The sequence below is a fragment of the Sapajus apella genome, unplaced genomic scaffold (genome assembly GCF_009761245.1).
Source record: "Sapajus apella isolate SASKATOON/1434 unplaced genomic scaffold, GSC_monkey_1.0 scaffold87, whole genome shotgun sequence".
Taxonomy (NCBI): domain Eukaryota; kingdom Metazoa; phylum Chordata; class Mammalia; order Primates; family Cebidae; genus Sapajus; species Sapajus apella.
In genome coordinates this window covers 3,800,567-3,818,857 of record NW_022437027.1, presented here as the reverse complement: position 1 = coordinate 3,818,857, position 18,291 = coordinate 3,800,567, and the positions used below count along the sequence as shown (strand labels likewise).

At 40.3% G+C, this 18,291-nt stretch overlaps 1 protein-coding gene across 3 annotated transcripts in view; it reads right to left on the bottom strand.

Moving 5' to 3' along the window:
- ETNPPL (ethanolamine-phosphate phospho-lyase) overlaps positions 1-17,404 on the bottom strand; it is a 24,372-nt gene extending 6,968 nt beyond the window's left edge. The window contains exons 1-11 of one of the 3 annotated variants that reach the window (XM_032254812.1): positions 17,149-17,404; positions 14,440-14,558; positions 13,698-13,857; positions 10,625-10,699; positions 8,787-8,877; positions 7,158-7,274; positions 5,142-5,224; positions 3,593-3,818; positions 2,003-2,157; positions 933-1,022; positions 565-695 (exon numbers count right to left, since the gene is read on the bottom strand). In XM_032254812.1, coding sequence (XP_032110703.1) covers positions 565-695; positions 933-1,022; positions 2,003-2,157; positions 3,593-3,818; positions 5,142-5,224; positions 7,158-7,274; positions 8,787-8,877; positions 10,625-10,699; positions 13,698-13,857; positions 14,440-14,558; positions 17,149-17,204 — 1,303 coding nt within the window. In that variant the 5' untranslated portion in view covers positions 17,205-17,404. The remainder of the gene's footprint in view (positions 1-564; positions 696-932; positions 1,023-2,002; positions 2,158-3,592; positions 3,819-5,141; positions 5,225-7,157; positions 7,275-8,786; positions 8,878-10,624; positions 10,700-13,697; positions 13,858-14,439; positions 14,559-17,148) is intronic. The other 2 variants (XM_032254810.1, XM_032254813.1) reach the window with 2 other exon arrangements.
- Positions 17,405-18,291: the final 887 nt, after the last annotated feature.

The following is an 18,291-nucleotide window of genomic DNA, read 5'->3' as shown; positions in this document are numbered from 1 at the left end:
AACCCGGGAGACAGAGGTTGCAGTGAGCTGAGATTGCGCCACTGCACTCCGGCCTGCCGGACAGAGCAAGACTCTAACTCAGAAAAACAAAGAACAACAACAACAAAAAAACCCCTGCAAAGTTAAACGATTCACCATATAGCAAAGAACTGTCATACTATAGCCTATAATTTTTTATTAGGAATGTTTCATGTATTAATGGTATAATGCTGAAATACTATACACTGCAGTATTTGTGGTACATGGCACAATGCAGACACACACTTTTAAATAGGCTAGCTAGTCTAATGTAAAAATAAATGACAAAACAGTATGCTCTTGCAGCAAAAACTTATATTTGGAGTTATATGAGTACAAACTGAAAATTTCAGTTTAAGAGTCCATGTAGTTATCTTTTCAGCTATCTTTTTCTAGTCCTAAATGGAAAGTTACATATTTATTTCTTCCCTGCCTCTCTTCCATTATGAATAACAAGATGCATATGGTCATTATGGCTAGGCCAGGGGTTGGGGGGTGGGTCTGGGAGAGGGAACAAGGAGACATCTTAAAGATCCATGGACCCACCTGTTAGAATCCCATCAAGTTGGTCCACCATGAACTTTGCATCTTCTTCAGTGAAGCACATAGGTGGTTTTATTTTAAGTACATTTCTATGAGGTCCATCAGCACTGAGAAGCACACGTTTTTCTTTCATCCTAATTTGTGCAGGAAAGGCATGTGAGTACATGCAAAGGATAACTACAGTTACTTACTGAAGAATGATTTAAACATAGAGCAGTTAAGTATTCTGCATTTAAGGAGCCCACATTATAAATAGGACATATTTTAAAATTTCCTTTTTTCAGAGGGATGGGAGGAAGCCAAACAAGCTTTCAAGTGGGTAGACATTATGGAGCCAAGATACCAAACAGGTGGGTGTGGGGGTGAATTACTTGTAGATGATGTGCTGAGCTTCAGCTGTGGCAGGGGTCCTTTTCTGATGGTCCTTCACTAAATCAATTCCAATAAAAAGCCCAATGCCCCTGCGAGAGGTGAAGGAAAACTTGACACACAATCTGTCCAACATTTCATGGTCACAAAAAGTTAATACTATCCCCAAACTTCCATTTAACTTCAAAGTTTAATTCTAACTAATCCAAGATACCAGTCTGTTTATAGTTGTTTCTACTTCTGAAAATAAATTAGTTTTTGTCATCCAGTTTTCTTTTCTCAATTATAAAAGAAAAAGGCTTAAAAACAATCCTTTCATGCTATTTAATTTCTCAGGATGTTCATGATGGTAAATGTTGACATATATATGAAATATACATATGAAAAATATCCAGCTTTTCAGAATAGCACTTTAAATAATTTTCAATAAATCATTTAGAGTTACATTAAGCTCCTTCTTTTCATCTTTTGGGTGCTGACATTATCCTAACTTTATTAAAAAAGTGTAAGTCAGGAAAGACATATACCCAAATATTTTTTGTTGTTGTTGCTTTATTTATTTATTTAATAGTAACGAGATCTTATTATGTTGCCCAGGCTGGTCTCAAACTCCTGGGCTCAAGCAATTTTCCTGCCTCTGCCTCCCAAGGTGCTAGGATTACAGATGTGAACCACTACACCTGGCCCCACACAAATGTTAACAGTGGATTCTAGAATAAGAATAATTTCTGCTATCTCTGTTTTTTGGTGTTTTCTATATTTATTTACATTGTAAAATTATAAGATAAAATATAAACTGCTATTACTATTATTATTAGAGACAGGGTCCCACTCTGTCACCCAAGCTGGAGTGCAGTGATACAATCTCGGCTCACTGCAACCTCCACCTCCCAGGCTAAAGCTATTCTCATGCCTCAGCCTCCCGAGTAGCTGGAACTATAGGTGTGCACCACCATGCCTGGCTAATTTTTTGTAGTTTTAATAGAGATGGGATTTCACCATGTTGCTCAGGCTATAAGCTATTATTTTGAAAAATATGAGTAACTACATGACAACTTCATAATGAACGTACCTAATATCTCCTATCAAAGTGTGTTTAGCCTTCTGTTTTTTCAGTAACTCAGTGAGAAAATTCCCTACTCTGCTGGCATTTTCTTGGAGGTCTTCTTTTTCAATTACATCCAGGACAGCCAAACCAACAGCACAAGATACTGGATTTCCTGCATACTATAAAAAAAAGGACAACTGAGAAAATAAACCAGTTGAATGGGTGATATTCCCTCATCCATGAGAAATCTGACTCACCCATACTTAAGTGAAGATATAATTTAATAAAATGCTCTCTCGTAATATTAATTTCTCATATGTAGAATAGAAAATGATTCTATTTATGCAGGATTGAGTGAAAATTCATTCTAAATTATATTCTCCAAGCTGCATAACTGATATGAAGGACTACCAGAGAATTTATTTGCTCATCCAAACAAACACCAGACATTATGTTGGGAATTAAGGATTTCATAGTGTTGCCCAGTGAGGGAAACAGGAGCTCCTGCCCTTGAAGAGCTGAGCAAAAACAGCTAAGCAATGACAGTTTTCTCGAAATAATTTATGTCCTCAGACTCTTTTTTTTTTTTTTTTTTTGAGATGGAGTCTTGCCCTGTGGCCCAGGCCGGAGTGTAACGGTAGGATCTAGGCTCACTGCAACCTCCATCTCCCAGCTTCAAGCGATTTTCCTGCCTCACTCTCCTGAGTAGTTGGGATTACATGCATGCACCACCATGCCAGGCTAATTTTTGTATCTTTAGGAGAGATGGGGTTTCACCATGTTGGCCAGACTAGTCTGGAACTCGTGACCTCGTGGATCTGCCCACCGTGGCCTCCCAAAGTGCTGGCATTACAGGCGTGAGCCACCATACCTGGCCTGTCCTCAGATTTGAATCTTACTTTTAGCTGTAACAAGTCCTATTATATATACTACATAAACTACAATAATTTTTCCAAGCTTAAAGCTTATGGGAATAAAGCAAAGAAATATAATTTCCCTAAGTTAAAAATATAGTATCTCTTATGGCAGCCATATAACATTTATAGTACTGAGTCATCAAAACACTTTAAAAGTGTTTTGGAAATTTAAGTATGGTATGAAACAAAGAAATGAAAATATCATAGCCTCTAGAATTTAGCAGGGCAAACATCTATCATTGGAAAAATGAATAAGACTGTTTTAGGATAGGTAAAGATATACAAGGAAAAATACAAGAAGCATTTTGCCAGATAGATAGAATGAAATCTGGTTAGGTAAAAGTTTGGCCATACCTAATGCACATGGGGCTTAAAACCTAGAAGATGGGTTGATAAGTGCAGGAAACCACCATTGCACAAGTATACCTATGTAAGAAATCTGCATTCTGTGCATGTATCCTGGAACTTAAATATATATATATATATACACACACACATATATACATACAAATATATATATATATACACATACATATATATATATGATATTTTATTAAAATAAGAAAAAAACAGTTTGGCCAGAGTTCTGGGTGGTTAGCTGGCAATACTGAGCTTTATTCTTCACTACATTGGCAAAAAATACAAGAACATGCATTGTTTTTCCTTCTTAGCATTAAAGATGGAGACCATAATTTACCGTATTAAAATATTCCATCCCAGAGCTACTGAAGGCTTCTGCAATTTCTTTGGTTGTTACCACACATGCCACTGGGTGGCCGTTGCCCATAGATTTTCCCATTGTGACGATGTCTGGAACAAAGTCTTCGCCATGCATTTGGAAGCTCCAGAAATGTTTCCCAACTCGGCCAAAGCCCACCTGAACTTCATCAGCTATAAACACACCGCCTGCACCGTGTACATACCTGAAAAGCAAAGCGGCAGTCTAATGCCTTCAGGTCACTGAGAGTCCCCAGACCCGCCCACAAAGAAGCCAATTATTGATGACAAAAAATAAGATTAACCTGAAGCCTTAATTTTTGTTAAAAACATTTCAGTACTCTAAATCCCACATATATATCATTGACTTTACAATATAATCACATAATTTTTAGATGAAATATATTCCAGACGATTTGGGTTTGTGCTGCTTAAATTAAGCTATATTGCAGTATTTTTAATTTTTTTAAGAGATGGGGTCTCACCCTGTTGCCCAGGCTGGAGTGCAGTGGTGGGATCAAACTCCCTGTAACCTCAAATTCCTGGGTTCAAGCCATCCTCCCACCTCAGCCTCCCGAGTAGCTGAAACTACAGGCATGCACCACCATGCCCAGATAATATTTTTTAAAAATTTTTGTAGAGAGGGAGTCTTGCTATATTGCGCAGGCTGGTCTTGAACTCCTGGCCTCAAGTGATCCTCCTACCTTGACCTCCCAAAGCGCTGGGATTATAGGCATGAGTCACAGCACCCAGTCCTATTGCATTATTTTAAGTGGGAAGAGAAAGAATCAAACAAGTAGTTGTTAATAGGGTTAATCTTCAAGTATTTACTAATTGGGCAGGTTTGTGTGATGGTTAATACTGTCAACTTGATTGAATTGAAGGACATCAGGTACTGATTCTGGGTGTATCTGTGAGGGTGTTGTCAAAAGAGATTAACATGAGCCAGTGGGCTGGGGAAGTCAGATCCATCCTTAATCTGGTGGGCACAATCTAATCAGCTGCCAGTGAATATAAAGCAGGCAGAAAACCATGGAAAGGAGAGATGGACCTAGCCTCCCAGCCTATATCTTTCTCCCATGCTGGATGCTTCCTGCTCTCAAACATCAGACTCCAAGTTCTTCAGTTTTGGGACTTGGACTGGCTGTCCTTTCTCCTCAGCTTGCAGACAGCCTGTTGTGGGAACTGTGATCGTGTAAGTTAATACTTAATAAACTCCCCTGAATAGTTCTGTCCCTCTAGAGAACCCTGACTAATATAGATTTGGTATTAGTCAATCAGAGAGGATGTAGGCCTGGGGCTGGAGTGGAGTTCTGAACCCCTGCTATTGGACCATGTGTAAACCTTGTACTTGCTGGATCTTGGGGAGGGCTGAGAGAGCATCCAGGAGTCCTGGGATGGCAGGCATTCGGGTTTGGCTGTTTACCAGCTAATCAGTAATTATTTTAATACTTCAGCAACTAGTATGGCCCTACAGAATTGTCACCATGCTCTTAGTTTGACCAAAGAGGCCCAAGTCAAGTACATACTCTGCCACTTTCTGGAAGTAGCCTGCTGGAGGAATTATTTGTCCGCCACAACTCTGCATGGATTCAGCAATAAAGGCAGCAATCTATACAAGAGAAGACGGGGTCAAAGTCCATTAGGTCCCCCTACAACCCCTCCCCGCCAAAGAGGATATCTTATAGAGCAGGTTATTTTTAAAATGGCTAGGAATAGAATTAAGAATGGCAAGTGGCAAATTGGCTATTTGATTTAAAAAAAAAAAAAAAGGAAAAGGTGTCTATGTTGGTAAAGCAATTGATTTAAATCATTAACTTCTGAAAATCTAGGATACCAATAAAGCTACCATGAGAAATAGAGGAGATTGGAGGGCAACGTCCATTTCTCCATCATTACATGCAGTGGTTTCATTAGGATGAACTGAATATGACTGATACTTTTATTAGTCTTTGATTATGAACCTGTAAAAAAAATTACCTAGGTTCCAAAGGCATTATTGTGATGCTTGTTTCTTAAACTTGTAAAGTAGGGCCACTTGAGGCTGGAATTTGCACCGTGGAAATGGGAGGGTGGTTGGTGGACACACACTATAGTTACTATACCGTATTTCTAGGTTTCTCCCTAAACCACGCTTAACTCAACAGTGGGCAATTAACAATAGAAACTACAGATGAAGCATCCTAGAGGCTAAGAAAAGGAAAGTAGGAAATAGATAATGTTGAAGAGAAAGCACTAAGCATATGAGATAAGAAATCAAGAGAACCCAGGTTCTAGTTCAGACTACCCCTTAGTAATTGTATGACCTTAGATTAAATCCTTCACTTTTTAGATATTTAGTTTCTTAGCTGCAAAATGAGGCTGTTGGACTCAAGATTTCTGCTATACAATTCCATGACTTTGCAAGCACATCTAATATTCCGAAGGACTGATTTTATATTTGTTCATTGTTTTCATCACTGCTAATATGATAACAACAATCCAATAAATGCTGAATGCTAATCTTCTCAAAAAATTATTCAAACCCTCTTTTAAAAGGAGTGGGTCCATAAGATCTTGTTAATGTAAATAAAGTAAATTTTTTTCCTAAAAGCATTGTTTGCCTAAAAGCATTAAATTTTTTTCTAAAAGCGTTTGTGAAGAATTGACATTTGTTTAAACAGGTGTAGATCACATTTGAAGAGGAAAGGTATGAAGCTCCCCACAACATGTAGAACTTTAGGTCTACTTGCACAGATGTTTCACATCAGAAGATAGGAAAAACAAACGGGTTGGAAAGAAAAGCAGCAGTTAAGAAATGTGAATGGCTCTCCAGTCATGAAGACAAAAATATTTGAGTTAATTAGAAAAAGAAAAGGCCTCATTTTTATTTCAATTAAGGTTGTTTTTTCAATAGCTAAGTCTATGCCATAAGCCAATTTTAAGGCAAAATATTGTCAAGTTGCATCAAAATCCACATAATTAACCTACAGATGGGCTGAGAGTTGCACATTAAGCCTAAGACAGTAGGGTGATGGCTGAGAAAGCGAAAACACTTTTTCCTGCTCAAGGATTTTATTTCTGTCTTAGAAGTCCAGGCCCAAATTGGAAGAACATTTTCTGCCTTGGCTTACCCAGGTGCAAACCGGCCCCAGGCTCTATGGCTTCAAGAAGATTGAAGTTCAAGAGAAGCACCAAGGCTCCCTTGTGGGTCTGGAAGTCTGCATTGGTTCTGAGGTCCCAGGGCTACTTTGTTTGCCTCTTCTCTTCCCTCCACCATATAATGACCCCTGGTGTTATTACCAGTTGAAATAATCCATCCCTGAGTTACCACCTTTCAAAATTCTCTCTTCCCCTATCCCTCTAGACTAGACCCTGTGTACCACTGAAAAGGTCAGAAATAAGCCACCAGTTCTGGAACTGGATAGTGATTGTATTTCCAAGATAAATACAAATAGACAGTCTTAGAGGCATGATTGTAATAATGCATCTCTTCAGTGAATTCCAACAGTTTCAATCCCTTTTATAAAATATGTTAAGATGTTTCCAAAGCCATAAATACAAACCATCCTCCCACTGCTCTGAGCATCTTCAATGATTTCCTTCACTTCATCTGCGTAAGCACTGGCTGGGTCTTCATGGTCTTCTTTATATTTTCCTCTGTAAGTATCTGGAGTTGGTGCCTGAAAACATCAAATAATGTGGTTGCTTGTAATTTATCCTTTCGACAACCCTTAAAAAAAAAGGCATTTCCTCACAAGGACATGTTAGCATAGTGATCATGTAAGCTTAAGATACTTTAGGTTTTTCTATTCTTTTTTTTCCTTAACATTTCTAAATTCTGTGAAGAATTGACATCTTTGAATTGTGAACAGAAGCTTGGATTTGCTTCCAGACTATTATATATCAAGACTGTATCCCTGTTCACATAAATAGAAAATTCAAATCAACAAGTGTGATGATACTATTTAAAAATGTCAGTGAATGGAAACTGCATTAACTAGTCTATATTTAAAATGAGCCAACACTTATCAACAATACTACAAATCGTAATCATTCAGAAAACTAGAGTGCATTAGCACTTACTCCAGATCTTAAAATCTTGAAAGAAAGTATTGATGATTTTCAACAAATTCGGCCAGGCGCAGTGGCTCAGGCCTGTAATCCCAGCACATTGGGAGGCTGAGGTGTGCAGATCTCTTAAGGTTAGGAGTTTGAGATCAGTCTGGCCTACATGGTGAAACCCTGTCTCTACAAAAAATACAAAAATTAGCAGGGTTTGGTGGGGTACTCCTGTAATCCCAGCTCCTCAAGAGGCTGAGGCTGAAAAATCGCTTGAACCTGGTAGGTGAAGGTTTCAGTGGTGCTACTGCACTCCAGCCTGGATACCAAAGTGAGACTCCATCACAAAAAAAAAAAAAGAAAAAGAAAAAGAAATTACACTGATCCTCAGACAACACACCAAGTATATTTCACTTTTCAACAACTTGGTTGGTTTCTTTATTTTACTTAATAAAGCTACATAATAATTTAGCATTATTATACGGAGTGATTTATTTTTTCTTTTCTTTTCTTTTTTGAGATGGAGACTTGCTGTGTTACCCAGGCCAGAGTGCAGTGGTATGATCTTGGCTCACTGCAACCTCCCCTCTTGGGTTCAAGTTATTCTCCTGCCTCAGCCTCCCAAGTTGCTGGGACTACAGGCACCTGTCACCACGCCTGGCTAATATTTGTACTTTTTTAAACTAGAGACACGGTTTTGCCATGTTAGCCAGACTGGTCTCGAGCTCCCGACCTCAAGTGATCTGCCTGCCTCGGCCTCCCAAAGTGCTGGAATTACAGGTGTGAGCCACTGTGCCTGGCCAAGAACAATTTGAAGACATTCATACACACTTAGTTCAACTCTGAATGTTGAGCTGGCATCTGTGATAGAAAATGTAACTGAAGATGAAGAAGCAAGAAAAGTAAAGTGATAGTTCTGACAACTACTAACCTAATTTGCCTATTGTAATATTCATCAATAGATTTTAAATCACATTCGGTCATTATTTAGCCCCTTGACCTTTAGCAAGCCACATAACTGCTCCTGATTTTAGTGTCTTGTTCATGGTTCATTTAGATGAAATTATTGAGCTGGATTATCATGAAGCATTCTTTCAGTGCTAACATTCTGATTAGGATTCTAAGACACTTACCACATGTACAAATTCTTTTTTGACATCTTTTCCTTTCAGAAATTTATATGGGCTAATCTCAATTAAGGATGATAGGTGACCATGGTAAGCACTGAAAAGAAAAAAAAACAATAACCAAAATAACTCCAAGAGAGATGTTTCCAAATATATGAAAACCAGCGTTACGTTTCATCCATATGCATCCATCCAGCGAGAATCTCAACATTGGTGCCAGATTTAACTATATGGGATCTAATTTTTCATGGCAAGACTGGCCCTTAATGTGTCCAATTCTTCTTTTACATGTAATAAAATCCAGAAAGTCAAGCATGTGTCCTCATTGACAATTTCTCTTTAGTTGGGAAAACTGATGTATTTAGATTATATCACTAAATTAGGTTGTCTAATGTGAAAAATTGTTTTCTATATCTTCATGCAATATTTTACATGTATATATTTTTTAAATGTGTTAAAAGAATATGTGCTACATTCTACTAAATTTAAAACCAACTTTATATCACAGAATGGGCCTCTGTTTCTGTTTGGGATGATTTCTAAAGTATGTCCACTTGCAAATATTAGGCAAATACTAGTTGAGAAGGAAAAGGAGGTCTTTTTAAGAACTAAGATTGAGGCTATATGCAGAAGAATGAAGCCGGACTCCTGCCTTTTACCATATACAAAAATTAACTCAACAAGGATTAAAGCCTTAAATTTAAGACTTAAAACTGTAAAAATCTTAGAAGAAACCCTAGAAATACTATTCTTGACATCAGCCTTGGCAAAGAATTTATGACTAAGTTCCCAAAAGCAACTGGGAAAGGCATTAAATGAGGTGCATAGTTAATGTCACCCTCTACATCTAAGGTTAGTGGGGTGGGGTGGAGGAGTAGACAAAAGTTTAAAAGAAAAAAGATCCCTAGGCTGGACTCAGGGACTCACGCCTGTAATCCCAGGACTTTGGGAGGCCAAGGTGGGCGGATCACTTTAAGCTCAGGAGTTCGAAACCAGCCTGGCCAACACGGTGAAACTCTGTCTCTACTAAAAATACAAAACGTTAGTCAAACGTGGCGTTGGGTACCTGTAATCCCAGCTAACTCAGGAGGCTGAGGCAGGAGAACCACTTAAACCCAGGAGGCAGAGGTTGCAGTGAGCAGAGATCATGCTGTACTCCAGCCTGGGTGACAGACCAAGACTCTGTCTCCAAAAAAAAAAAAAAAAAAAAAAAAACCCAAAAACTCTAATAAAGATGGAAGTTGCCAGGTTTCTTGTTTAAAAAGTAATAAATTCATTTAATAATACATTATTAAAATGTAACAAATAAATAAAGATGTAATGAATAAATTCAATAAATTGAGAGGTAAGATTAGATAGTGGTTGCTAATAATTATAAGCTAATGAAAAAGTTTTAAATTTTACCTGACTGCTTGCTTTCTTTAAAATTTGTTCTAAATTGTTATCTTTAAAATTAGTAATTGTGGATAATCACGGTAGTGAAGTGAATGCTTTAATTTTTCAGAAATTCATTGTATTTTTATTTGGAAAATTACTGATTTACTTACATGTTAGTAATAGCTAAATAAATGTGTGTGAAAAGTAAGCCATGGTTCATGCAAACTCCATGAAGCTACATCCCCTATAGTACCCAAGAGAACCTCTCCTACTTCCTGGTACTTAGAAGGAATTAAGTATCCCTCTGGATTTAAGCTGGCCTTGATAGCTTAATACATCATTTTAAAAACATTGCTCCATATATCCGTCTTCTTTCGCATGTGTTTATGGTATTAGTATGGATAGGATTGATACAACTTTGTCTCTGAAGAAGCTTCTTGCTTAGAAATCTTGTGTCCAAGACTTACTGGTCAAGAGTGATCACATCTTGGTGGCCTGTGAACTGCTGAGCCAGGCGTAAGGCTAAGTCGTTGGCTTCGGATCTATTAAGATAACACAGAGAGAGAGGACAGTGCGACACAATCTCTTTTTAAAACATTTAGGATGTACCAGGTGTGGTAGCTTATGCCTGTAATCCTATCACTTTGGATGCCGAGGAGGGCTGACTGTCTGAGCCCAAGAGTTCAAGACCAACCTGGGCAACACCGTGAAGCTCTGTCTCTACTACAGAAAATTAGCCAGCATAGCGGCCTTCGCCTGTAATCTCAGCTAATCAGGAGGCTGAGGCGGGAGAATTGATTGAATCTGGGAGGTGGAGGTTGCAGTGAGCCAAGATTGTACCACCGGACTCCAGCCTGGGTAACAGAGTGAGACTCCATCTTAAAAAAAAAAAAAAAAAAAAAAAAATCCAAAAAACATTTAGGATGTTAATTACAAAAGTTGTAAGGTTACATTTATTCAGAAACTTACAAAATAGTAAGTTGAAGTCCTCTCCTAGCCCTATCTTGCCTGCCCACTTTACTCTTCTATACAAGTTTCCTTAAATGTTTTCAATAAAGAATGAGACATACAGAATAAACCCAATAAAAATTAAGGTTACGTTACCCAATTCAGACTTTAGTCCAGTTCAGCCTCATCGTGACTGACAACACGAAAAAGCTGTCATTAAACCTGATTTTCACAGGAGAAATGGAAGGCCGAGTGCCTATTAGCTTGGCTACCAACCTATGCTGTATTTACCTGTCATTTGACTAGCTTCCTTACCTATAAAATGAGTATCAAATTTTTTCCTTTATATTTCAGACAACCTAAATATACTACCCAGACAAAGGAAGAAAATAATCGTGAGTGGAATGTTTACTATCTGCTAAACATCATGCTGAGGATTTTACTTGTATTTATTCTCATAACAACATTTTAAGTATTGCTATCTCCTTTTTATGAGTAAGAAAACAGCCTCAGAGAGGTTGAGTAATCAGAGTAAGATCTCATAGCTAATATGAAGTAGAGCCAGGATTCGGACTGAAGACTTTTTTACTTTAAAAATATTAGTTGGCCAGGCATGGTGGCAGTGGCTCATGCCTATAATCCTAGCACTTTGGTAGGCCAAGGTGGGAAGATTTCTTGAGGTCAGGAGTTCAAGACCAACCTGACCAACCTAGCAAAATCCTGTCTCTAAAAATAATAATAAAATAATTTTTTAATTAAAAAAAAAGAATATTAGTTTTGGCTGGGTGTGGTGGCTCATGTCTGTTAATCCTAGCACTTTGGGAGGCTGAGGCAGGCAGATTGCTTGAGCCCAGGAGTTCAAGACCAGCGTGGGCAACAGGGTGAAACCCCATCTCCACAAAAAATACAAAAATTAGCCAGCTGTGGTGGCTCATGCCTGTAACCCCAACACTTTGGAAGGCCGAGCTGGGCACGGTGGTATAAGCCACCACACTGGCCATAAATTTGGTTTTAAAATATCTTAATGAAAAGCGAATCACAGAAAGTCATTTAATCAAATATTCACAGAAGGTCTAATAGTTAAATTTCATATATATTTATTTCACTTTAAAAATAGAATTTTCTACTGGATATCTATATAGTTTTCCCCTAATATTACATTTTGAGCAAATATTTCGGCATGCATTTGCAAAAACATACTTCTGAATATCTGCATAATAGTCTGGATATATAAGAGAATGGGTATATAACGATTTGAATTTACAGAACTTGGAGCCAGGCACAGTGGCTCCAAGTGTAATCCCTGCACTTTGGGAGGACGAGGTGAGCAGATGCTTGAGCCCAGTTCAAAAGCAGCCTGGGCAACATAATGAGATGCTGTCACTAAAAAACAAACAAACAAACAAAAAAACTAAGTTAAAAAGTTGAGGCAGCCCAAGGTGCCTGGGTAGGGATAGCAGCCTGTGTGCATTGGCACTGGCCCCAGGGTCAGGGTCCCCACGCTGACCCTGAGGTGCTGCTGGTGGCCCCATATGCGGCCCTCCCAGCCCACCCCTCTTGGGGCTTCTCCTGGCCAGGGCAGTGGCTCATACCTGTAATCCCAGTACTATGGGAGGCCAAGGCAGGCAGATCACCTGAGGTCAGGAGTTCAAGACCAGCCTGACAAACATGGAGAAATCCCGTCTCTACTAAAAATACAAAATTAGCCAGGCGTGGTGGCACATGCCTGTAATCCCAGCTACCTAGAAGGCTGAGGCAGGAGAATCACTTGAGCCTGGGAGGCAGAGGTTGCGGTGAGCCAAGATCGTGTCATTGCACTCCAGCCTGGGTAACAAGAGCAAAACTCCATCTCAAAAAAATGCCTCAAGCGGGGCGTGATGGCTCAAGCCTATAATTCCAGCACTTTGGGAGGCTGAGGTGGGCAGTTTACCTGAGGTCAGGAGTTTGAGACCAACCTGCCCAGCATGGCAAAACCCAGTCTGTACTAAAAATACAAAAACTAGCAGAGTGAGGTGGTGGTGCCTGTAATCCCAGCTACTTGGGAGGCTGAGGCAGGAAAATTGCTTCAATCTGGGAGATGGCAGTTGCAGTGAGCTGAGATCACGCCACAGCACTTTAGGCTGGATGGCAGAGTGAGACTCCACTTCAAAAAAAAAAAAATTAATTAAGAAAAAAACTTGATATGTATCTGAGTTTCCTTTTTCCTTCTTTTCTTGTGTTTGTAATTGGGGAAATAGGCTAAGTTTTCAACAATAAAAAACATCTTTAAAAAGTTGTGGCTTGTTTAGTAGTTATTTTATGGCTAAAGTTCCTTATACATTCATTGAAAGAATATCTTGGCCTATCGACTCTTTAGCTCCTTATTGCACTGCCTGGAGAGGTGAGCATCCTTTGACCAGTTAGATTCAGTCATGCAATAAAGCAGGAGGATCAGAAAGGCCAGGCCCCTAATGTGTGATCACTTTGTGAATGGCAAGAAACTCAGCAAACCTTTTTGGACATGCTCCACCAGGAATCAAAAGGAAAGATTCGTGTGAAAGTGTAGACAAAGTTTAGTGGGAATGGGGAGGGGTGGGAAATCATGAAACATACCCTGAATTTGTAAAATAACAAACAGAGAGTTTTTCCGGCAGAGTTGCTGAAAGGCGCTTGGCATACTCAACAATGTTGTCGTGGAGGAATCGAGAATTTGTATTTAGCAGTTCCATCTGCTTCAGAGCAGCTTTGACCACTTCTGGGTGACAGTGTCCCACTAAAATTTATGAAACAAAAGCCCAAGAAATAAGTTACAATTCTAAGTGCCTAGGAATAAGAGGAATTATGAAGCAAACAAACAAACAAAAGTTGAATTCCTGGAGGCCAGGAGCAGTGGCTCACGCCTGTAATCCCAGCACTGTGGGAGGCCGAGGCAGTCAGATCACCTTAGGTCGGGAGTTCGAGACCAGCCTGACCAATGTGGAGAAACCCCATCTCTACTATAAATACAAAATTAGCTGGATGTGGTGGTTCATGCCTGTAATCCTAGGTACTCAGGAGGCTGAGGCAGGAGAATTGCTTGAACCGGGAGGCGGAGGTTGCAGTGAGTGGAGATCACGCCAATGCACTCCAGCCTGGGTGACAGAGCAAGACTCCACCTCAAAAAAAAAAAAAAAAAAAAAAAAAGTTGAGTTCCATTCTCTTCCACATGTTGCTATGATTTTCCCTGCTAGAACTACTGGCCCACTCAGCAAAGGAACTGCAGCCACTGCAATTCCTGAGACAAATACTAAGTGTTCCAAGTCTGCTTTATTCCGTGAACATTTCCTTCAAAGCTCCTCAACTAGAGGACATTTACCATGGGCAACATTGTTGATGCAGTCCAAGTACTGTTCACCGTTCTCATCAAACATGTACTGCCTCTGGGCTCTCACTATTTTGATGGGATCCGAAGCAAAGAAAACTTTGCATGAGGGCCTAGAAGTAATCAAAGGAAACACTTTGGTAAGACTATTCTCAGTATTTTTCCTTCTCAATGAAGGTCACCATCAGTGGAAAAGTACAATCACATAAAGGAAAGGGAAAACACAACCTGGATGACATACATTTATTTTCATTTCATGTAAAACTGGAACCTTTTATGTTAATCCCCCATTCATGACATTGTACACATTTCTAATGCTTGTTATATTAAATGTGCCGTGATTTGACAATTTATTAGAGGCACATGAATCCACTCTCTGATGGTTCTAATCACACAAACCAATAACTAATTTTCCTTTGAGAAGTTTTGTTCTACCAGAAAAAAAACCAAGCTTTTTAGGGGGGCTTAATGTGTTAGAAACTGTTATATATTTTGTAAATATTATTTAATCCTCTTGGCAATCCTATGAAATAGAGGTTATTATCATTCTCACTTTTATAGGTGAGGAGACCAAGGCACAGGGAAATTAAGAAACTAGCTCAAGTTTACAGAGACAGGAAATGAGAAAACCAGAATTTGAAAGTAGGCTGTGTTGTGCCATAGCCCCAGGTAGACATCTCTGTCTCCCCCTCAATCTAATGTATAAAAACATGAACAGCACTGAAACCTAAATACAAAGAAGCTAGAGTTGAATACTATGAAGGAAGCTTTATAGGTCATTTTCATTTTCATGTATTTTGAGTGGCACTTGTCCTGTATCAAATAAATTATTTGATAATTTTTCCATTATTAAATAATGAAATTCAATTATTCTTCTAACCCCATGATATGTTTTTTTTGAGCATAATAAAGTCCTCCATACTTTTATTTGGATGAATGTCTGGAGTATACATTGTAGCACATAGGAATATCATAAAGGCTTCTAATCTTGGCTTTATGAACATTTGAGAACTAAAGTTAAATACATTTATTTATTTTGGTGATTGTGCATGCATACACACACACACACAAACCCTCACACACATTGGAGGTAGTTCTAGTAGAAATACATTCAATCAATATGTTTAGAAGGAATTTTGATTATTATGAATGATAGGTCACCTCAAATTTTAAAATTGCATAAGGTTGTGTTATATATTGATTTTTAAAGCATCATCAGCTAAAATGAAAATAATATTTTATAAGAATTTCTTATTGGTTCAAACTCAGCAGTTAGTTTATACCTACAAGTTAAAAAAAGCCTGTTAAGGATGTGGGCTGAAAGCTGCAGACTTCACTTTGTCTTTCTAACACACTTTCCACCTTGGCCATTAGACATCAGGCAAAATTCTCCTTCTTCCAGTCATCCCATGGCTACACTGGTCCTTTAGAGAATTTGTTCTGCTCATGTCAGAAACCATTAGGCATTCACTGGAATCTAAGTAAGATCGAAAACTAATGGAGTGAGTGATTAGAAAAAGTAGGGTGGTTATTGATTAATGGGGGAAGAACTGTACTATTTTGACCCCATTTCGCGGCTGAGAGAGATCAAACTGTCTTCCAAACCATCCAGAAACTCTTCTAGTTGAGGCGAGGAGCTTCAGTCTGAGAAAAGAGCTTCAGTCTGAGAAAAGAGCTTCAGTCTGAGAAACTGCCCAGCATTCCTAGGAAGAGGATGCTGATTGTTTTCTTCCTTGCAGCCCCAAGTGCTCTCTCATGGCCACTGGCCTGGCTGCAGTGGTTCATTTCAAATGAATATTGCAGACTGTTGATTTTACAGTGTTCGGGGTCGTTAATCATCATTTATATGTACACGTATCTTTTTAAAAACCACATACAAAACACTAACATATGAATCTCATCTGCGTGCTCCTGTGAGGCAGAATGTTATTCCTACTTTCATAGAAGAGACAGTTGAAATAATTTGACAGAAGTCACACAGGGAATATGGCACCCGACGAGGGCCAGAGCCCCGGAGAGTCTTATATGCTCACCATTATATTACCAAGTCGTTTGTAACAGGGCAAGACAAGCAGACTGGGGAGAACACAGCTTGGAAGACCAAGGGGCTTCATTGAGAAACTTCTAAATGATGTATCTGCTTTTCTAACAGAAGGTAGTTTCAAGTTTTTCTGCTAGCTAGATTAACCCTTCACCGCTTAACCAAGCATGCAAGAAGAAAAAGTTCACTTTAAGTAAAAATGGTCAGGATTAGTTTGTTTGCAGAGCCATCATGAAAAAGTATTTCTGAGTTCACAGTGTCCAAAAATTTTCGATTTGGATGGGGGTGGCGGGGCGCTATCTTCCTCCCTTCCACCTCCCATCCTTGGAACGGTGTCTGCCAGGGCTATTGGCCGCCATCCACCAACCCCTCTAGCCCGCCGACAGCCGCCGCTCGTCCTCCAGCTGCAGAGCTAGCCGGGGACTTTCGAGCGGACCGGGTGCCCAGAGCTCCCGGGCTCCAGGAACGTTTCTGGGAGCCCGCGCGGCCCCGGCAGGTGGAGGCACAGGCGCGGCACGCACGGAGGGCGGCGGCAGCCTCGAGCTCTCGCGCAGCCCCCAAGCGCGCTCCCCTCGCTCGCCTCCTACCCGGCTTCATCTCTCCATCCTCTGCGCTGGTATTGCCCGCTCTCTGCACTTTCTACCTGGCCGGGGTGCCCTTACCCGATGTGCTTCCCCCTCAGCGCCAGAGTGTCCCGCTTGCTGTACAGCTCGCACATGGTGGCGGGGTGCCGGGCGCCCCGAGGACGCCCCTGTCCGGTCTGCGCACCTCCCTCACGAGCCTGGGACTGCCTTGGCTGCCCCGGCCTTCCTCCCGTTATCCCTCGTGGTGGCGTTCTCTTGCCCTGGGCGTCGGAGGTCACTGGTGGCAACAACTAGCTAGGATCATCTCCCTTTTAAATCTGGCCCTCGCGGTGCCCTCCGCCAAGCCCCTCCTCCTCCCCCGCCGGGGCAGGTCGTGGGGCTCGCCGCGCAGTCGCCACCACCCAGCCCGGCCCGGCGCTCGGCCCTGCCCGCCCCTGCCCGCCCCTGTCGGCCCTGCCAGCCCCTGCCCGCCCCTGTCCGCCCCTGTCATTCCTCTGAACTCTCCTTTCATTCTCCTAACTTTGCCCGTCTTTGCTTTTCCTCCTCCTCTGCCTGCGAATTCCCTCCTGCTCAGGTTCTTTCTGTTTTGTTTTTTTTTTTTTTGTTTTGTTTTTTAGTGTATTCCTTTATTTTCTGGTAAAAATTCATGAGTTAGGCCCTGCCTGGATCAGGACTCACTGCACAGTAACCTAGTGTAACCTACCATTTACTTAGCACAAGGACGCGTCCTAAGGAGAAATAGCCCGGACTCAGCCTGTTACCTCCTTTGGCAGCGACACCGTATGCAGTGTTTCAAACATCTCCTTTAACAATAATTACTCTTCTAATTTCTCTAACTATACAACTTACAAAGCACATTCACATGACTTATCTTGTTCAGTCTTCAAAACAACCCTGAGAGATAACCATGAGTGTTACCCCATTTGATAAACGGGGAAAGTGAGGTTATTCCCTGTTCTAATGATTGATTACACATTTACCTGATGCTGAACCCGGGGCTCATTCTTAGATTTCTTGACTTCCTTAAAGATGTCCTTCTCACATTGATCATATTTGAAGTTAAATATGTGCACAGGTAGAATCTTAATTAACTAATCATTAAATCATACATTATTTTAACTAGAGATCATTTGGTTTAACTGCTCTGTGGATAAGAACAGTGAGGCACAGGAAAAGTGAAGGTTTGTTCAAGTTCACACAAACACTTAGCCATTGAGTTAA